Source organism: Stegostoma tigrinum, chromosome 19 (genome assembly GCF_030684315.1).
Source record: "Stegostoma tigrinum isolate sSteTig4 chromosome 19, sSteTig4.hap1, whole genome shotgun sequence".
NCBI classification, from domain to species: domain Eukaryota; kingdom Metazoa; phylum Chordata; class Chondrichthyes; order Orectolobiformes; family Stegostomatidae; genus Stegostoma; species Stegostoma tigrinum.
In genome coordinates, this window is record NC_081372.1 from 47,871,166 (window position 1) to 47,894,165 (window position 23,000).

Consider the following 23,000-nt stretch of genomic DNA (forward strand, 5'->3'; position numbering starts at 1 on the left):
GGTGGAATCGAACCCGGGTGCCTGGCGCTGAGGCAGCAGTGATAAGCTACCATGTTTAGAAACATATAAAATAGGAACAGGAATGTGCCATTCAGACCTGCTAGCCTAATCTGCTATTCAATATGATCACAATTGATCATTCTACTCAGTACCCTGTTCCCGCTTTTGTCCCACACCCTTCCACCACATTAAAGTCAAGAGCAATATCTAACACCTTCAACGTTTTTACCTTAACCACTTTCTGTAGCAAAGATTTTGTCAGGCTCACATGTGAAAAATTCTCTCCACGACTCAGTTCTAAATGGCTTACCAAAGATCAATAGAGCGCAACGCCTAGTTCTCGACTCCCCAGTCATCGGGAACATCCTTCCTGTATTTACCTTGTCTAGTCCTGTTGGAATGTATAAGTTTTGACAATATTCCCTTCATTCTTCTAAACCCTGGTGAATATAGTCCGAACTGATCCAATCTGCCTTCATACATTAGTGCTGCCACTCCAAGAATCAGTCTGGTAAATCTTTGTTGCTCTCTATAACCAGTGCATCCATCCACAGATAAGGAGACCAAAACTGTTCATAATATTCCAAATGTGGTATCACCAAGACCCAGTACAACTGCAGTAAGACACTGGTGCTCAAGACCTCAAATCATTTCACTATGAAGCTCAATATTTCATTTGGCTTCTTCACGGCCTGTTGCACCAGCATGCTTACTTTCAGTGACTGGTAAAAAAGTTGCACCGCCCCCTTTCCCAATCTTAAATAATCTGCTTTTGCCACCAAAATGGATAAACTTACATTTATCCCTATTATACTTTATCTGCCATGCACTTGCCCATTAATTCAAGCTATCTAGAATCCTTCACAATTTATCCTTTTTTGTCTTCTGCAAATTTGAGTATATTATATTAATTCCCCCTTCTAAATGATTCCTGTGTGTTGTGAATCACTGATACCTGCTATATTCGACTGGTCATTGGCTGCTGCTCAGAAATTGACCCGTTTATTACCACTCTTGGTTTCCTGTTTGTCAGCCGGTTCTTTATCCATTCAATGTACCACCCATGATCCAATGTAGTTTAATTTTACATGCTAATGTTGTCTAAAACCTGATTAAAAGTTTTCTGAAAGTCTAAGTGAATCATATGACTGGTTCCCCCTTGATCAATTTACTGGTTACATCCTTGAAAAATTACAATAAATTTGTCAATAACTTCCCTTTCTTAAAATCACACTGATGGTATCCAATCCAAGTGTTCTGCTATCAAATCTTTGTAATGGACTTGAGCACTTTCCTGCTACTTGTGTCAGACTAACCAGTCTATAAATCATTTTCTCTCTACCTTTTTTTTAAATTGTGGGATTACTATTGTTCAATCTACAGGAATAATCCAGAGCCCGCTGAATCTTGAAAGATGATTATTCTTTAATTCATTAATGGGATGAGGGTGTCACTGGCTAGGCAGCATTTATTGACCTTCATCCCCCATCCCTCCTCCCCCAGAAGCAGGTAAGAGTCAATCACATGACTGCAGTCACAAGTAGGTCAGTCCAGTAAAGATGGCAGTTTCCTTCCAAAAAAGGACATTAGTGAACCACATGGGTTTTTCCAACATTCCAACAATAGATTCACAGTCATTATTGGATTCTTGATTTCAGATACTTTACTGAATTCAAATTCCACCCTGTGCCATGGTGAGATTTGAACCTGGGTGCCAGAATGTTATTTGGGTCTCTGGATTAACAGTACCAATAGGCCTAGCCTCCCCAATGGTTCAAGTACTTCTGTGGTCACTTCCTTAAGTACTAAGGCACGGAGATCATCAGGCTGTGGGGATTTGTCACCCTTTAATCCTGTCAATTTCCCCACTAATACTGACTGCCTTCAGTTCCTCCCTCACCTTAGACCCTATGTACCCCAACATTTCTGGGGCATTATTTGTTCTTCGTTGTGAAGACTGGATCAAAATATATATTTAATTTGTCATCAATTTTTCTCGATTAAAACTTCGCTTGTTTCTGACTGCAAGGGACCTACATTTATATTTGTATATGACCTAAGGATTTATTGTTGTTTTCACCAAAAATTCTCTCATTTTATAATATGTGCATATTATTTACTTCTTTTGGAATAACTATAAGTGTGCCACAACACTCTAGAATCTTCCCAGCCTTTCAGCAATGAGGGTAATGGCAAGACAATTGTTGGGGGTGGAGCTTGAATAAGGTTTTTAAAACAGATGAGAATCTGGCTGAGTGACAAGGAGTCTGTTTTCATTTCTCAACATCACATTAGTGCCTCATTGCACCTAATTTATATGTAGGTTGCTATTTTCTCAGGTAGCAGGAAGAAATTAGATTGTACCAATTCCTGAAATGAAGGTCAGAATGATTGACTGGCAGCTGCAGTTTGCCAGCATTTACTTCCACTGGCTAGCATCCTCCACCATTTCAGGATATGCTCCATGCATAGTAACTGCCTGTACCCTCCATCTATGGAGGTGGACACCGGCAAAGCATCAGCCTAACCATATTATCATGGCACATCTCAATCTCACACACAATACCGCTTTTCACTTCAGTACAGCACCTTAGAGCTCAGTTACACCTCTCATTGAAATGCTGCTGCAGGGCAACTTTGCATATAGGGTCATAAACCCATCCCAGGCAATGAAACAGACAATCTCTGGCATCTTAGTCTGCTTTCTTAATGCTCACTCAGTTGGCATATACTTGGATGCTCATGATGTCCCTACCCCACCTTTCCTTTTTGGGAAGTTCTACTACATTCAGAAATTGCATGCTCAAGTTCAGTCTTGCTTTGCTTTTTAGCAGAGACAGAAACCCAGATAATTTGTCTGTAACAATTAGTCAAGCAAGTGGAAATGCTGCTTACAGAATTGTGCTACATGAATGTCATAATTACACTATATGCCAGCATACACACTGCATGTGATTCAACCAAATGGCGTTTCTGCATGCCTAAAAGGAATAATCCTTAGTCCAGTCAAGGGCGACTATGGTCAGTCACTGCGTGCTCCCAGAGTCAGTCAACAGCACTTCCTGATTTTAGTCCATGGCATGGACATGGTCAACCAGTTGCTTGCAATCATCAGGGTCAGAGGATCCATGTAAAGCATTACAGTGTCCTTCTTACTGGAGACCTCTATGTCCCAATGTAAAGAGAACTATGGCAAAATGCCACATGTGAGCTGTAAAAGCCAATTGATCACATTCCTCAGGAGCTGTCTTTGTTTTGATATTCCCCAAATGGGCTAATTGGAAACAACACCAATGGGCCCAGATCAAGTAATTGCTATCATCTCCATGGAGACAATACATAAACATCTGCCTGAATCGATGAGGAACACATGAGACTCCAAGAGATGCAGCGCAGCCTCCAAACACAGTTTGCAGAAAAGCATCCCTTAAGAATGTGGTGAAAGTGCAAGAGGCCCACAATCTTTCCTCAATGGAATGTCCTCCAGATGAATGATGGGCAGTCCCCATTCTAAATGAGTACATCCCAGCCCAGCGCCACACAACTGACGGAACTGTATTAACTGCTGACGCATTTCAAATTCAGGGCAATGCACATCGTACACACCTAACACTGACAGCACCATACTATAATGTTATACTCCTAATATCTAAAACAATGAAGGTTGTCATTAGCTAAGTAGAGCTACAGCAGCACTACAAAATTATTGCTAACTTCAATTTTTAAAAGGAGGCTTTAAGCGTAAAACAAATAGCTGTTAATAATAATGTCAGTAGGCTTTGCTGGTGGTCTCTTGCCAATGCTGGTTGTAGCCTGAATTTTTTTTTTAAAAGGGTTTATTACATGCAGATTCAACATCTCTATTTCTACATTCAATCATTGTTCTATTGTCGAATTATTTCAGCTTGCATCTGGTGATAGAGAACAGTATAAGGCAAGGAACATAGTAAGGGTCAGGATTTCCTTTCCTGAAGTTGGTACAGCATGGAAATTTGTTTCAAATTGAAAATTCATGTATTGCTTTCATGGTAGTGTTGAGGTAAGGAAAATGTTGGAAATCTTTTAGAAACCATTACAATGCTTTCCAAGTTCTTTAAAAAGATCTTGATAAAGACCTATTCTGAAATTTGACTGCAGATCCGAAATATTAATACCGACAATTTCAAAGTCTAGCACTTTCTTAGTTTAGTCATAGCAGAAAATGACCATATTCTCTGAAAAGAGCGCTTGAGCAAATTAGTGTGTGAAATTAAGGTTCTGAACACAAAATGAGTCCTGTCTCATTTAGTGATATTGCATTTTGATTTTCTGCAAATATTGTTTATTATGAAAAATTAAAGGGGCAGTGTACATCAAATTCAGCTGCTTGAAAAGAGGTGGTATTCAAAACCAAGGGGTTTTAATAACCTTCCTTAAGTTAGTGACTTTTATATCAAATTCTTCTCGAAAAATTGGATAGGTTTACAATAGTGTGTTGTGGCTCTTGACCAGTAATGGACACTGCAGCCTCAACACTGCTCTATTCCAAGTAAAAGTGAACTTTAACTTCACATGCTATAGCCTGAGCTTTCTGAGCTGAAGTCAAAAACTATATAAAATGACAGAGTCAGAGTTGTACAACAATGAAACCAGATCATTTGGTCCAACTTGTCCAAGCTGACCAGATATCCTAAATTAATCCATTCCCATTTGCCGGCATTTGGCCTTTGTCTGTCTCAACCCTTCTTATTCGTATACCCATCTAGCTGCCTTTTAAATGTCGTAATTGTACTAGCCTCCACCACTTCCTCTGGTAGCTCGTTCCATACATGACAACTTTCTGTGTGAAAAGGTTGTCTCTTATGTTCATTTTAAATCTTTCGCCTCTCACCTTAAGCCTATGCACTCTAGGTTTGGGCTCCCCTACCTTGAGAAAAAGACCTTGGCTATTTACCCTATCCACGTCGCTCATCATTGTATACGCCTCTTTTAATTAACCCGTCAACCTCCAACTCGCCAGGGAAAATAGCCCCAGCCTATAGTTCTAACCCTCCAACATCCTTAAAAATCTTTTCACCACCTTTTCAAGTTTAAGAAAATCTTTCCCATTGCAAAAATCTGACATGGCCTAAGTCCAGACAAAGCCAGATTCAAGGAGCTGTACCTACAGTGCGTTTCCTGGCAGTTTTTGTTTCGTGTTGTTTAAAAGAAAAGTCATTTTCGTGCTGTCTATATTTCCTCCAAACAGTCTTCAAAATTGAGTTAATACATACGAGTGCAACTTGCAACAGAGCAGTAACTTTCTCTGCTGGGTCAAAATAATTATTTCTGAACGCTCAGTTTCATTCAGTGGCTGCTTAATCTTTAAGGACTATGATTATCATATCTAAGGAGAGCATGTTTCACCAGAGATAATGGGAACTGCAGATGCTGGAGAATCCGAGATAATAAAATGTGAGGCTGGATGAACATAGCAGGCCCAGCAGCATCTCAGGAGCACAACAGCTGACGTTTCGGGCCTAGACCCTTCATCAGCAAGGGGGATGGGGTGAGGCTTCTGGAATAAATAGGGAGAGCAGGGGAGGCGGACCGAAGATGGAGAGAAAAGAAGATAGGTGGAGAGGAGAGTATAGGTGGGGAGGTAGGGAGGGGATAGGTCCTGCAAAAATTCCATCTCCTATTCCCAATTCCTCCGCCTCCGCCGCATTTGCTCCCACGATGAGGCATTCCACTCCCGCACATCCCAGATGTCCAAGTTCTTCAAGGACCGCAACTTTCCCCCCACAGTGGTCGAGAACGCCCTTGACCGCGTCTCCCGTATTTCCCGCAACACATCCCTCACACCCCGCCCCCGCCACAACCGCCCCAAGAGGATCCCCCTCGTTCTCACACACCACCCCACCAACCTCCGGATACAACGCATCATCCTCCGACACTTCCGCCATCTACAATCCGACCGCACCACCCAAGACATTTTCCCATCCCCACCTCTGTCTGCTTTCCGGAGAGACCACTCTCTCCGTGACTCCCTTGTTCGCTCCACACTGCCCTCCAACCCCACCACACCCGGCACCTTCCCCTGCAACCGCAGGAAATGCTACACTTGCCCCCACACCTCCTCCCTCACCCCTATCCCAGGCCCCAAGATGACTTTCCACATTAAGCAGAGGTTCACCTGCACATCTGCCAATGTGGTATACTGCATCCGGTGTGGCTTCCTCTACATTGGGGAAACCAAGCGGAGGCTTGGGGACCGCTTTGCAGAACACCTCCGCTCGGTTCGCAATAAACAACTGCACCTCCCAGTCGCAAACCATTTCCACTCTCCCTCCCATTCTTTCGATGACATGGCCATCATGGGCCTCCTGCAGTGCCACAATGATGCCACCTGAAGGTTGCAGGAACAGCAACTCATATTCCGCTTGGGAACCCTGCAGCCTAATGGTATCCATGTGGACTTCAACAGCTTCAAAATCTTCCCTTCCCCCACCGCATCCCAAAACCAGCCCAGTTTGTCCCCTCCCCCCACTGCATCACACAACCAGCCCAGCTCTTCCCCTCCACCCACTGCATCCCAAAACCAGTCCAACCTGTCTCTGCCTCCATAACCTGTTCTTCCTCTCACCCATCCCTTCCTCCCACCCCAAGCCGCACCTCCAGCTCCTACCTACTAACCTCATTCCACCTCCTTGACCTGTCCGTCTTCCCTGGACTGACCTATCCCCTCCCTACCTCCCCACCTATACTCTCCTCTCCACCTATCTTATTTTCTCTCCATCTTCGGTCCGCCTCCCCCTCTCTCCCTATTTATTCCAGAAGCCTCACCCCATCCCCCTCTCTGATGAAGGGTCTAGGCCCGAAACGTCAGCTTTTGTGCTCCTGAGGTGCTGCTGGGCCTGCTGTGTTCATCCAGCCTCACATTTTATTACCATGTTTCATCAGATGCCTGTTCAGAAGGCACAATTATATACTTAGTTGACTAGTTCTTCATCTCTCCATTCTGTTCACTGTGCTGCAAGGTAAAAGAATGCATGACATATACAACGATGTTCAGTAAAGACTCTCTCTACTCCTATGGATTAAGATATGATTCGTAATGAAGATATGCACAGTCACATTTTTCACAAAGATATTCGGTATGGAACTGCAAGTTGTGACGAACAGGTCAATCTAGTATCATGTAATTTGCCTGGAGCCAAAAAATAATGTTTCCTTTGCCTATAGCCTGTGAACGAACCTCGCTGGCTAGGTCAGTGTTTATTGCCCAGAGGGCAGAGAACAGTCAACCAAATTGCTCTGAGCCACATGTAGGCCAGACCAGAGAAAGACGGCAGGTTGACATGTTTTGTAAAGCAGATTTCCTTCCCTATAAACCATCTGGGTTTTCGCAACAAACAATAGTGATTACACAGTTGCCATTAGTCTAGTGTTTTACTGCAAATTTTGTTCAATTCAAATTTCATCATTTACCATGGTAGGATCTGAACACGTACCCCAGGTCATTAGCCTGGCCTTCTGGATTACTGGTCCAATGGCGTAACCATTATACGAGTTTTCAACAATGATACATCAATACATATGCATGTTAATAATTGGCCTCAATTTTTCACCCTAGTAACACATGTTTTGCTTACCTTCTATTGTCTGTTGGTACATAGGATTAAGCAGGCAATGTGAACTGTGACGTGGAGACAATGCATGGGAATCTATGCTACAACCACAGAGAGCAGGTCACACAGCACACTGAATAACAAACAGAAATGAGCTCTTCAGCAAAACAAATGAGGTGCAAAGCTGCTTTCAACCTAAAAGTTATACTGTTTGCGTACTTTTCAAACAACAATGTGAGGGAATTCAGTGTTGGTGAAAAATGGGCGTATGAAATCCATCCTGAAGATATCAATGATCAAATATGCCACCAGAATAAGAACCAGCCATTGGGCTGACTTTGAGAAGCACAGACCCAACGGGCTCCAGAAAATCATCTGAATGGTCAAGTTGTTGAGAAAAATGCAATATGTATACATACACACACTTAAGCAGGCTAAGTCAAAACAACAAACAGAAGAGCTGCAGATGCTGGGAATTCAGAAACTCTGGAGAGAACTCAGCAGGGTTGCCAGCATCTGTAGAGAGAAAGAAGAGTTAATGTTACAGATGCAGTGACACTCCTGGAGAACAGATCTCCCAATTTTGGCACTAGCCCCCAGATGTTACTAACGAAGGCTTTGAAGGTCCCAGCAGGGCTGCTTTTGCTGTCTTCTTTTCTGCTGCCTGGGTCAATGCCAGGTCATCAGTCTGGCTTCATTCCTTTTCTGAGGCTTTGTAAAATGACTTGGTAACTTACGAGGTCATTTCAGAGGGCAGTTGAGATTTAACCACATTGCAAATGTAGCCCAAACCAGGTGAGGGTGGCAGATTTCCTTTCCTAATCGACATTAATGAGGGAGATGGGTTTTTCCAACAATTACCAATGATTTCATGGTCATCACTGGATTTTTAATTCCATACAGTTTTTACTGAATTGAAATTCCACCATATGGCATGGCAAGGCTCAAATCTGGGCCTTCAAAACATTGGCTAAGTTTTTCCATTAATAGTCTATCGATTATATCACTCGGCCATTATCTTCTCTCTATATTCAGTTTAAATGTAGACCATGATGATTTGGCGTAGACAAATAATTTTGACTGTGAAGTACCATAACTGATCTAGAATGGGACCCTTAGGATGATGGGGAATGCCAAAGCAGTGGATTCAATGAGCTCTGAGTTGGTGACAAAGGCAATCAATTTCAATTTAAAATACTTCATTTCTGATTGAAGGTATGTTGTACAATGAATTCGTTCAGAAAAAGCATGCCATATCAATTTAATATGAATTACCAGTATTGTGCTTCTTTCCACATTTCAAAATGATGATCACTCAGTGGTTCACATTTTATACTCAGTACATTCCAATCCTTGTTTTTGGAAGGAGGTTTGGAAACTTGAAAGGAATAATTTTTCTTGAGTTGTATTTGAATCTCTAGAGATCTTGTTATTTAATCTTGACTACAGAATAAATTGCACACGGTGTGCGCTTTAAATATAGGTACAATTAATATTGATAGGAGGTCAGCCACAAAAAATGCAACAAATGGTGTTGTTTTGGTTTAGCTTTAATGATCAGTTTGAGAAATAGAATAAAAAAGGAGATAGTGGCATTTTTGGACATTTAGTTATGACTTAAATTAATATAATTAATACTAATGGTAGTGCAGTGGTAATGTTAGTTGACTAGAAGTCTGATATAGTGAAATTATTGTCGAGATAGATGTTAGTTGGTAGCGATGGTTGAAGGATGCATCATTAATATACCTCAACTTATATAAGAACGCACTGATCAATGTTCATTACATAACGTGAGCTTCAAATAAGCTTGGAAAAGTTCTGAAAATCTACGCTCACTGCTCCATTAACCTAGAAGGTTTACTCATATATAATGTTAAGCTGCTGGCCTGAAACTCTTCTTGCCATATTTAAATCTACAGCATGTAATTGTAGAAGGGCAAGAATACATAATGGGTGTAGTAAAACTGTTCTACTTAGGCAGCAATGCGTCACAAAATAAATAGCGACCACAAAATAACAAGAGGACAAATGTGAAAATTAACCTCAAAGTGCTACCTGGCATGACTTTATTTCAGTGGTTTTTATAATTAATTTGTTTGTGGAGTGAGTACAGAGTTTGATTCTTGAGAATGTGGTGCTGGTGGGAACTGAGACTAATACTACCTACATTTTTAAAAGGAGACACATAAGGGAATGGTAGCAGTGGGGATCTTCACACTGTGTGTAGGGGATAACCACAGTAGTGGCATCAGATTCAATTCAATACAGCAAGAAACTGGGGGAGTCTAGGTTTGAAACTTAAGAGGAAAAAAACAAGATTAATAAAAACCACTCAAACAGATGCAAGGTGTAACACAGAAATGCATTTGACTTGCTGTCTTTTGGATAAGATATAAAACTCCATTGCACAGACAAAGTAAGAAGGGTAGATTTTCTTCCCTAAAGGACATTAGTCAACCCAACAGGTTTTTACAACAATTGATCATGGTCACCATTACAGAAATAAGCTTAATATTCCAGATTATCAACTGAATTCAAATTTCATCAGCAGCCATAATAGGTTTTGAAACTGTGATTCTAAAGCCTGGGCCTTTGGATTAATAGTCCAGTGACATTACCAGCGCTTCTTATTTGATAACAGCAAGTATTATACTATCTACACCATGAGGGCTGAAACCAACTTCAAAACTGCAGAAAAGAAAATCAAGAACTCTGAACGGCTGTCTAACTTGTGTGGAATTTGCACATTCTTCCCATTCTATGAGGGTTTACTCCAGATGCCTCCCACAAACATGCAGGTTAGGTGGACTGGCCATGCTAAATTGCCCATAGTATACAGGGATGGACAGGCTAGGTGGATTAGACATTGAAAATGCAGGGTTACGAGGATAGGGTAGGGGGGTTGTGGGTCTGCATGGGTTGCTCTTCAGAGGGTTGATGTGGATTTGATGGGCTGAATAGCCTGGGATTATATGATTCTATAAATGCAACATCATTGGATAATTTTAGTTTACAAAGACAAAGCATTCATTGCCGACACTTGTATCTACTGGCTTGAATGTATTGTTAGTTTTAAGCTATGGGCTTTGAAAGCTATAGTTAAAATATGATGAGAACTATATTCCAGCATTCTGCTCATTAGTTTATTTCTGATTAAGGCTGTGCATGTTCTTTAAACTAAAAAAGGGTTATTTGAAAACATCTATTCTTTTTTCCAAAGGGGAAAAACTGCTCCATTTTCAGCTCTGTTTAACACACTCTTTTCAAGCTAACACTAAGAATACAGATAAATTTCATACTTACATTAACCAAGCAGAGTTTGAGGAGAACACACCAAACAGATTACAAAAAAGACTGTCACAGTTTAACAAACAAAAACATATGATACTGAATGCACCTGCTTAAATAAAACTTCAAAGTAACTTAAATTCAGTGTGTTTCATACTTTCCCATTTTAAATTTCAAACATTCTTCACGAATATCCCAAGATATGATTCTAATAAGTAAGTTTTGCCATGCCGGAAACAAATTAGTAAAAGGTCAGTTTTTTTAATGCAATTTATTTTGGAGAATTCTGAATTGTGCTTGTGTGATGAGAAGCTAGAACTATGAAATAGTGACTAATGTTAGTAGATAAACTTCTGTTATTACTCTCTTATTTTCATTTGAATTTTGAATAAATTCAGGTCTAATGACACTCAGAAAACAGAACATCATCCCAGGCAAAGCAGCCTATTTGACTGGCCCACCATGAACTGCAGTAAATATTCACTCCCTCCCTCGCTCTTGTGCACAATAGCAGCGAGTGTACACCATTTAAACAATGAACTGAAGTAACTCACTAAAATTCCTTTTTACACTAACCTCAAAACCCATGACCTCTACGCCTCAGAAGGATGATGACATCAGCCATGTAAACACCAATATCTGCAGGTTCACAAACACTATCCTGACTTGGAGCTACATCACCATTCCTTCACTAGATTAAATTCCTCGAATTCACTCACCTCAAACAGTACTCTGTGGTCACCCATCAGCTATGTTTTATTGTGGACTCAATTGACAGTTTACAGCTATTTAAGGAGATGAATGATAAACAACTGCTGAAGGGAAATTAGGAATGGGTGACATTTGTTGGCCTTTAGTGGAAAAATTTAAAACTTCAGCTGACAGGAAGTTAAAGGATTATAATATGATAGCTCACCTTCATGTTCCTTTTCTGTCATTCCAGCCTTCTTCATTTTCTTTGGTGTTTTCATGAAAAGGGGGAATATTGTCCTAAGTCCAAGAATGTCAACAAACTTGTGACAGTTGTCAGATCCTTCAGGACCAATCACAGCATGATCCAACACCTTTAGAGCACTGGCACGTGACATTTTCTTTTCTCTGTAAAAGTATAAATTACATAACATTGATTAAAACAAGTGAACAATTCTCATCACGTGCAATGTGTATAAATATTTCTACAATACATGATACAAATCTTAGTTCGGACCTTCAGAGCTTAAGGGTCATTTCTTTCCTAATCCTTCTTTGAAAATAACAAGTAGATTCAAAATACAGCTTGCAGAATTTTCCTCAGAAATACTAAATATTCATAGATTAAATCTCAATTTGAGGAACAATCTCACCATTGTAAGTATTGGTTTGTTTTCACTTAATCAAGTGGCCTTCTGTAATAAAATTGCAAATACTTACCTGTTTACATTTGCACAGAAACTGAGATGGACTCACGCCACAAAAATTTAAGTGCAATAAGACTTTATATTAGCTTTTCTTACAATGCAAAACTCTTGAGAAAACTATGCTACGCTCTTGTGATGCTGGTGGAGTTTGAAGGGGGAACAGCATCAGTGGAACATCAGAACCAGCCACTGAACCTTCAATGTGAAGTAAGGTCTTATTTATTAATGTTTAGTTTTAAAACAATGAATTTTTTTTAATCAGTTAGAATATATCTCAATACTGCAGCTGCAAACTGGTCACTGAGTGTGCAAAAAAGAAGGTTGATCACTATTAACAGGCTTCACTGTTTTACTGCTGAGTTAATCATTTATTTGTATACACATATTCCAGCAATTCAGGCAAGCGATTAGCGAGAGAAGCACTAAACATAAGACAGGGGTATTTGAGAGTTTGGGGAGAGTGAAGTAGTTAATCTTTTTCAGTCTTAACTGAACTGGTGGCATGGTGGCACAGTGGTTAGCACTGCTGCCTCACAGCATCAGGACCCGGGTACGATTCCAGCCTTGGGTGACCGTGTGGAGTTTGCACATTCTCCCCGTGTCTGCAAGGGTTTCCCCTGGGTGCTCCCATTTCCTCCTATAGTCCAAAGGTGGACTGGCCATGCTAAATTGCCTGTAATGTTCAGCCAGGTGAACATTAGATGGGTCTGGGTGGGATGCTGTGAGGTTCGGTGTGGATTTGTTTGGCCAAAGGGCGTGTTTCCACACTGTAGGGATTCTATGGTAAACAGCGAAACACTTTGCATTGATGACAAATATTTTAAGAGATTCTCCTTAAATTCTACACCCTCTGAGCGAAATACATCCTGATGTAAAGGAAGTAGTCCAGTTTTCAGGGCTAAATAATTAATATTCAACAGTAGATGGGTTCTCCTAACGTTTTGTTTTAAATTGGTCAGCAAAGTTCCTTTAGATTCAATGAACTTGCGGCAGAGATGGTACCGAATGCTAGTACACTTCTGAATGCTACTCTCCTGACCAATTGGATGTTTTAAACTGCATTTATTGAATTTAGCTTGAGCCCAAACACTGATTGGTAGACCCACATTATCGAGGATGTACAGTGCCTTCAGCTCCCTGAACATTAACTCATTTACATGGCAACTGTATACCTGAGGTCTTCCGGTATAAGAACGCCTTGGAGCTAGTTAACAAAGACAAAGAAGATGAAGCCAAGCTGTCAAATTTCCCTCTCATTCAAAGTTAGAGGAGATTGTCCAAATCAAAAGGGAAGGAACTGAGGAGACTGATCTTGGGTCAATGACATTAAATAAACTTCCTTCAGTGTGATCAGAGAGGAATAAATATTTTACATATATACTGGCATTATGGTCCTCAACAAAAAAAAAGGCCAACTGTGACTCAGTTAAAGGCTACTTGGATTTAAACAGATGAGCGTGTTCAGCCTCAGAAATTCTGCTATTCATGCATGATATTTCCTAGAAATGTCCAAAAATATTCATGATCTATAAATTGTTTCAAAAGAAGGTAAGAGACATCTGCAGAGTAAGAGATAGGGCTCATCTTTAGATTAGAACACAGAAACCTGAGAACTACACTAGCATGCTTTTCAATGAAATTGGCTTTCAATTGTCCAGAACAGAAAGGCCAGCATGCAGTCAGAGTCATACAGCATAGAAACAGGCTCTTTGGTCCACTGTGTCAATGCCAACCTACTAATATAGTTCTGCCTCAGGGGAAAAAAAAATGGTTTTCTATCAAAGCCAAGAATAGCATGAATACAATGAAAGAGATAGGTGAAGTGTGATCAAATTTTAGCTTCATGCATAGTAACAGAGAAATGAAAAATAATATTGCTGTTCTAATTTTAAGATGCAGATTCTGAAAGAGTTTGAAGTTAGAGTAACTTGTAGTTTTATCAAATGTATTTGAAATCTATAAGAATACTTTTTAGCAAGAAGAAAACTAATTACAATAGTATATTTTCACCTCTGCAAATAAGACGAGGATATAATCCAAAGAGGGGCCGTACATTTGTAGTTTTGAGGACAACACTGCTTCAAATGAAATGAGCAAAGTACAAAGTCACAATCCTATTACTGAAGAACATAATCAGGCAAAATGCAATAGAATATAATTTTGTGCAATTGTTAGAAAAACCATAAGTAAGTAAAGCTTGTATGAGAAAAGGAGACAACTCCAGGACAAGAGGTGCTTTTTGAAGGGTGTTTTCGATGTATATTGTCATGGGACTTCACTCTGCATTTAATCTTGCACAATCCCACACCATACCAACTCCCCCCCCCACCCAACACACACACACACCCACACACACACACACAGTGACCAAAGTCTTGGTATGTTTGCCAACGTTTGAGTATGGAAGGTAGAAATTTTAACAGAGGATAGCTTGCCCCTTTCTAAGTGCGAAAGATTAATCCTACACATTTTTAAGATAATTTACTTTTAATGGAGAGGTGAGGTAATGTTCTGCACCAGAAGAAATATCCAAAGAGTCAGGTGTAAGTTGCATCAAAGCGCTTGGCATGGACAAAAGAATCTTCTGCTGCCCGAAGATATTCCAAAGCCTATGAGATACTCATGAAGCATTGTCACTGTTATAATGCAGGAAAAGTGGTTGCCAAACTGTGCAGAAAACTTCCACAAACAACAATGTAACAATGATCAAATAATCTGTTCCTGTTGTGTCCAAGTGAAGGATAAATATAAATTAAGAGTTAAAGGTTCGTACATGGAATAACTTCCCTTAATCTACCATGCTGTGAGTCTTTTATGTCAGCTGAATGGAACATGGTCCTCAGTTTAATAACACCTGACATGAAAGACATCTCAGTACAGCAGTGTTAGCCTTGACTTTTATGTTCAAGTCCCGAAGTGAAACTGAAGCACAAGGGCTGCTATTGAAAACTGTAAGTCAGTAAACCATAACTAAAATCAGACAATATATGTTCTATCACCAGCCTTTTATATAAAATTTCATAGATCTGAGAATTTCTTAAGCCATCCTACTTATGTTTAAGGAAAGTGGTACAGGATCAATTTAACATACAAATAATGAGTCATACAAACATCAATGTATGTAACGTAATAGTCTTTACAAATAAAGACTGTACACATAGTCCATGTTTACACAAGAGTCTCATTAAAAACAATGTCTGATCATTAAACTATGTTACAAATTGTAATATATCAAAATTCTGGAGTCGCTAGCAATCCAGTATCTCCAATATATTGAAATTAATGGGTAACATCCTAACAGTAATGACTAATGCTTGTTCACATGTTTGCTGTAGAAATCGGATTGCTACACTCAGCCCATTATATCAAACACAAATGAAAGACATGCTGTCTCTTTTGAATATCCTTAAGCACAGGAGATTCATTAGCTTATGAAGGGGTATTGTGGCAATAGATTTTTTTTGTCTTAGATTAGTTTCAGCCAAAAAGTGACAGTTTTCTGAATTCTACATGTTCTAGTTATTAAATACAAAACAAATGTAAAAATCAAAGGAAATCAGAGAATTATCTTCTCTGCAGTTGAAAAATTGCAAAAATGTTTTTTCTTAACTTTTAATATACTGGTCAGTTGAATTCTGCGGAATCACTCAGCTGATAGCAAATGCATTTACTCAATAAACCATCAGAATTTTGGAAATCAACGTATTAAATACACAATGATCAAACAATTTTAGAACTATTTCTTTCAACTGCAAACTAATCCCTGCATTTTAGCAGATTGTTTAAATTGCTGATATCTTCCCAGGGAATTAAAATGTCTCATCAACTCTAAGGTAATCAAAGTTGCGGCTGTCCAATTTTGTCTTATTTTCACAATCGGCACTTTGGGATATCAATTAATACCTCAAATAAATAAACTATTATTATTTTGAATACTGAAGTGTGGAAAGCTAATTTTCTTTTATCCAAAATAGTGGAACCCAAACAAAAAAGAATTTTTTTTATGGGCAGGTAATGCATTCAGTTACACACGATTCTGGAATTCACTGGTAATGCTTGTCCGGATTAAACCAAGAATAAACTGATTCAAAACCCACTGCATCCAGGGATGTGCAGGCTAGGCCAACTGGCTGTCGACAATGCACGGTTACAGGGGCTGTGTGCGCGTGCGTGTGCATGTCAGGGGGTGAGCGGACCTTGGTGAAATGTTCTTTGGAGGGTTGGTGTGGACTCGATAGGCCGATTGGCCTGCTTCCACACTGTAGGGATTCAATGATAGGGGATGCTGTCATTTCATAGCTTGGTTGAACTATGAATGCTAATGGTTGTTTTGCAAGATGGCAGCGGAGTAGGACACACCAGTCGGAGTTCCTCTGCTCCACCCATTCTTTTTCTTATTTTTCCTCTTGTCTACAGCTGTTTTTTCAATCTTTTTAATTTCTTAAAATTAGGCAGAGGCAGTGGCAATGCAGATGACTGCCAGACCACAGGCCGTCACTGATGAGTCCTGGAGGCAAGTCTGTCACCAGGCCAGGGCGCGTCCTAGAGAAGGAGGTGAGTCCCAGAGGTGAGTCCTGGAGCGGAGGCTGGCATGGAAGGTGAGACCAGGGAGCAAGTCCTCATCTGGAGGCTGTCAAGGGGAGGCAAGGGCCTTGCAAACTGGAAGTCAGGCCTTGGGTTTTAAAGCCTGGTGTGGTCTGGAGGCTTGGTACTGGCATGGACTTGATGAAACTGACTGTAATTCAAGTATGTTTTTAAAAAAAAACTTTGTAATCCTATACTGGAATTTGTTTTATTATTCTCTTAATTCTGTAACAATAGTTACATATCTGTTCCTGGGTATACTGCATCTACGATGGTGTCATAAGTGGTGATACTTTTCATTCCACACATTTGCGTGCTTGGGGCAATAAAGCCAATTCTAATTCTTATTGGGATCAAAGGAAGTTAAACACAGTGATAAGTTCTCACCAGCAATGTAATATTTTCAAATAGTGAACTTTTCAATAGGCACTTAAATTTATTTAATTTCAGCATTGGTTCTGAGGTCTGCCCAAAGTGGTGTACTTAGATGAGTTAGTAAAGTAGATCTGGGAAAAGGATGGTGTGTTTTATCTAATGGAATACCTGAGACCCAATAGAATGATGGTAGAATGATGGAATAGGTGATAGAAGATATTAGTGAAAAGTTAATTAGTTTTCAAATGTTGCAGTGGGTTTACTGTAGTGGTGCAGTGGTCATGTCCTTGCTGCCGGGCTAATAGTGCCCTTGTTCAAATCCCAGCTGCTCCAGAGGTGTAAATGTCTTTTAAGAGGTTGATTAGAAAACAAAAAAAGGGTTTGAATTAGTTGTAAAGTGTGGGGAGGGAGGACTCAGTGGGCAGAGGGTTTTAGAGGATGTAACTAACTGAAATAAAGCTTTCACATCAAAGTTTGGACTTGAATTCTGTTTAAATGCAGTTTTCTTTGATTGTAACAGTGGGTGGGACTATGGGTCAGCATGAGTTGTAACAGGGCAATAAAAGGCAATGGGAGTGGATAGATATGTATGGAGTATCTGAGGGATCATGAATGTTGGTACTGTAGCACATGGAAGGTACGAAGGCCAAGGTGGGTGGATACAGAGCCAGAGGTGGCATGAATGGACATATGAGTTTGTGAGAGGGGGAAGGGGGACAACTGCTGGAGGCATGAGGAATGCGAAGGCTAGCTTTGCAATATTTTATTGTTTGAACAAAGCAATCTCACCAAGACAGCCCTTTCACCAGTCTGTCTTCTCACCTGGCAGTTCCCACAGTGATTCCGTTTCACTCACAAAGACATTCTACAAGACTAGGCTCCACTGGAATAAAAATTCAAAGTTCCAAGACATCTTTTCTGAGGTCATATTTTCGGAGCAGAGAATTGTTCTGACTCTGCACAGTCAACCCTGGAATGAAATACAGGTACAGACTTTCCTTTTAGAGAGATATATGAAACTACACCTTTACCTGAGCATTAGATTCATGAGTTGTAGTCCCTCCCCCTTCAGAAATCGATCTCTGTTGGAGCTCAACATCAGACATGAGCAAAGGCTATCAAACAAGTTCTCCATCATCTCAAGCTCCTCATTTGTGCTGGGGTTATGACGTTTGAATAACTAAAAGCAAAGCATTTGAAAGACAACTTTTATTTTTTTTAAATCAGCGTTGACCAATAAAGCCATTGATATTTCTTAATTATACATTATGAGAAAAAAATCATGTACTTATACAATTTTCACATCTTCAGAAAGTTCCAAAGAACTCAGCAGTCATACAACTATTTCTGAATTGCAGTCACTTGTTTTGTAGACAATCGCAGCAGCTTACTTTTGCAAACAGTAAGATCCTCCAATGAACAATGATCTAAACAACTAGATGGCTCACAGTAGTGAGTGGTTTTTGGAGACTAGAGGAGAGTTTTCTTCTTCTTAGCACAATGCAATCTTTTACATCAATGTAAATGTTAGAAGGCAGAGCCTCAACTGAAAAACACTGCTTCTAAGATGCAGTACACTTCAGTAATATACAATATCGTGAGATAGCCCATGTGTTGAAATCTTGCAATGGAATTTTTAATGATCTGACACGAGTGTGTCGCATGTTGAAGAAATGATGCAGTAAGCAAAAATGTGAATCGTCGATTATCTCCAAAGATGGGAATCATTGATTATCTTCAAGTGAAACAAACCTAAAGTGCAGAAATCTCACATTGGTAGTGTGGTCACCAGTTTGTCACGTACATCTACATCAAATATCCGCTTTCTGTACACTGTATCAACATTACTAACACGAAAGACACAGTCGCAGGAAATTCCTGATGAAAGAGCTGGAGTCTCATTTTAAGAATGGAGATGGAGGAAGGGCTGACATTTAGCTTTGTCTGCTATTTCTCAAAGTTTGAACCTTCAGAAGGCTAAGTGCTTTTAATATCTATTCAGGGGTGGAACCCACAACGAAGTCCTACGTTCCAGCTTTTTCCATAATCTTGCAAATTAGTCCTCCTCAGGAACATGTCCAATTGTCTTGAAAATGGTTCCTTTACTTCAGTAATTATTTGCCCCTTCCCTAAACCACTCCAACCAGCAAAAGAACAATTCAATAATCCTGACTAATTGTCGTCATCTCTTTAACCTCCTTTTTCCATTGAAGATACTTGAATGCTACATTCTTACTGATGACCTCAATTTATTCACCATTTCTCTTGACTTCTTTCTATTAGAGTATTTACCTAACATCAAATTCTCAATTAACCCCAAATTCCTCCAACACAAATTCGGTTATCAATTTGATAAATTTTCCCTGAACAGTTTCACAGACTGAATTAAACCTTGTGATAGTAGTATTTTGGAAGACTTTGAACTGAACTTCAAACCCCAGGTACTATGTATGATCTTCAGAACAATGGTTGGCCTTACCATACTGAAAATCTATGTGTCATTGCTACTTCCAAATTTGAGTAGTTCAATGACCTTAGAATGATTCATGTTCCACTATTTTCAGAAAATATAACTCAGGTCTAACACAGCTGCTTGTGTCTCATCCAACCTCAAGACAGATTTGTCTTTCATCTTTGTCTGCACTTATCTCCACCTCAGTACATTTTTAATATTCTTGTCCTAATCTAACCATCTCAATGTGGTCTTCCCTATTTATCTCTGTAAATTTCTGTAATCCTAATATTACCTACAGTGCAATGCTCCTCTACCGATTCACCATTTCTTTGCCAGAGTGCTGGGGGAAGACTATAGCGACTGTTGAATGAGCAATCATTACCAATTGATTTATAAATTGCATTGGGATATATAGTTGGTATAACTGTTATATAGCTAAAAGTTTAGAGCTCCTTTGGCACAATGGCAGTGTCACTTCCTCTGGACCAGAAAGCCTAGGTTCAAGTCGCGCCTGCTCCAGAGGCATTCATACACGTCTGAACAAGTTGAATACAAACATCTATACATATGGCTTATAGACAGAAAGCTTTACTAGCGTTAACAACTCATCCCTCGACCAACAGCCATTTGCTAAGACAAATGTGAAAATTTGGCACTATAATTATCCAAACAAGCTGTGATTTTTATAAAAAAATGCATCCAAATGTGCATTTGTTCCTGCATTATTAAGCAATTATCAAAATGTGAAGGATGAATGTGTGGCTAATTCACAGTAATCATCAGCCAGTAAACTCACTTTGACATGCAGTCTATATCACCATGCGAAGTTTTCAGTTTAAGCGTCTTTGCTACAGAATTGTGAACCTGTTGTGTTTCCTCCTCTAGACATGAAAATCAACTGAAATTTCCCTATTGACTAAACATATCATTATTTTCAAATTCCCTCAACATTCCAAATTGGTATTTAAATTAGCACTGGTGGTCATCAGGAAAACTGTACAGCTACATACCTAATTATAATGACAGACAAAACAATCACATTCTCTATCTCCACTTTTTAAGCACTTCCACAAAGTCAAAGCTCAGGTTACAAGGATGAGGGAGAACATAGATTTAATGCTTTGGGCAGCAGATCCAGGAAATTCTACATTCTCCATTATCCATGAGGGTGCTGAAAATGGAGAAAATCAATATTTTAAGAGGAGTTTCACTCGTTCTTAAGGAAAGTTACAGGGTCTCGCAGATACAGCAGAAGAATGGGATTAACTGAATTGCTCCCCAGAGGGTTGTCATAGGCTCAATGCTCTCCTTCTACAACATTACAAATTGGTCATTGCTACTTAACTCAGAAAAAAGAAGAGTCGGCAGTATACTAGATTTGCAATATAAAGCTTACAGTTGGCTGCTACCGAGAACAGTCTCAGACATTTTACTAACCCAAGGCTATTGTCTAACAACTTTTAGTTCTGAAGGAATATTCAAGCCTTATTTTCTGGGGGAGTTCAACAATCATGTTCGATTAAAGTGGTCTCTTGTTCAAGTATCATAATGCAACAGATGTGTTGCAGAAATTAAGCATTTAATGTTGAGTCAGGAAAATGGAGTGGAATTTTGGACTTTAACCCTTCAATTAAAAAAATGTAAATTTTTTAACCCTTCATGCAAAGTAGGGTGAGATGAACATAATTTAAGGAAATGTTAAGAGAATTAATTAATAAGAAAGTACAAAAGGCAAGCTCATCTTCAACTCAAGAAAAATGTAGAGATTTCTGACCCAAATGACATGAAATGATCATTTAAGTTTTATTTTTGTGAACAGTTGCTCAACTTTCTAAGAAGAAAGTAACACTGCTATTAAAAATGAACGGTTCATAATGACAAAACATTTCTCAGGGTATTTGGGGATTCCTGTAACAGCCGATATTATTTGTAGCAATTTGCACTGAAAATTGGCTACTACACAATGCAATAAAATTGAAAACTTTCACAATGGCATGATTGTTCAGGTGCACAGCACACAATAACAATTCTTGAGAACCTCCAAGGTCTATTGGAGGACCACTCAATCCCTTGAACCACTCTCTGTAATTTTCTTCCTCTGTATGACTGGATGCTCCAAGGTGGTAATTGGCCCTATGACAGTTATTTGACAGATGTACAGGAAGTCACTTGTGAATAATCATGCAGTTACCATGAGCATGCACCTAATCGCTATACATTGTGTATGATCAATTTGATTGAGTATATTGTGCAGACATCCAAAGTTCAATAATCTTTACGACCACATGTGGCTTTGCAAACTGATTCCATGTTGCTTCTGTACGTGTATCTGGGTGTAAATTCCAGGTCAGCATCCAAGAGAAGTATGCCAACTAACAAAGTACATGATAAATTTTAGACACATCTTTCCCATAAATCAAAAACTAAGGCAGGTTCCAAATTTGTGTTGGTACTCACAGCAACAAACCTTTCCTGAGATAAGGGGAGACAATCTGCTAATGAAAAAGGCATACAATTATGGCTTACACCAACAAAAATGACTTCAAAAGCAAGATGAATGATTATCTAGCCATTCAGAGTGTGAATTCCTCGCAAGAATAGTGCCTCAACTATTGGCAAACCATGACAACTTGGTAGTGGGACAGGTGAAGAGCAAAGGTAGCTTTCTTTCCTCAAGATGAAAATGTTCAAAACCTGTCAACTGCATTTAGCCAGCAGCACAGATATATCAATTCAAAGACTTACTTTTGTAAAAATCAATTTTGTTTGAATTGAATGGTCGAATTGAGGCCAGCTTGACAATCAACAATTCTAAGTGAAATATTATGGTAGAATAGGGAAGTGGAACAACATTTCAGACAGCAGATTAAGGTCTGTATCTAGTCAAGACTGAACATCTAACAGTCATTAGAGTTTACTCATTATGCAGTTGAGATATCAAGTATAGTACAGAGTGGTCATACGATCAGAGCGATTTAAAGCCAGAAATTCAGGGTGTTGTGACATGGAGGTAAAATACATCATTTGAAGCCAAAGTGTTTAATGACACCTAAAGAAACACCAGATAACACTGCAACCTTGATTCCTTTAAATGTTGACTGTGGCAATAATTGCTGAAAGGCAGCCAACATTATTAATGCATATTAATCTTCCCATTAGACATCATTATCACTTGTTTTTAGTGGGCAATTTGCAGACATCTACCATTAATTTAAAAATATGCGACAGTCCTAAGCAACTGTTAGATCTGTTGCACAAAATGCTACAACTAATACTTAAAGCCCTGAGATTTTCAAAATCACCACACTC

The 23,000-nt window shown here is 39.4% G+C and overlaps 1 protein-coding gene across 1 annotated transcript in view; it reads right to left on the bottom strand.

Annotated features, from left to right (window-relative positions):
• The window catches only part of ctnnbl1 (catenin, beta like 1), a 157,140-nt gene that overhangs the window by 54,903 nt on the left and 79,237 nt on the right, over positions 1 to 23,000 (bottom strand). The window contains exons 10-11 of the mRNA XM_048550467.2: positions 18,268 to 18,416; positions 11,797 to 11,978 (exon numbers count right to left, since the gene is read on the bottom strand). Of these exons, the coding sequence (XP_048406424.1) occupies positions 11,797 to 11,978; positions 18,268 to 18,416 (331 nt within the window). The remainder of the gene's footprint in view (positions 1 to 11,796; positions 11,979 to 18,267; positions 18,417 to 23,000) is intronic.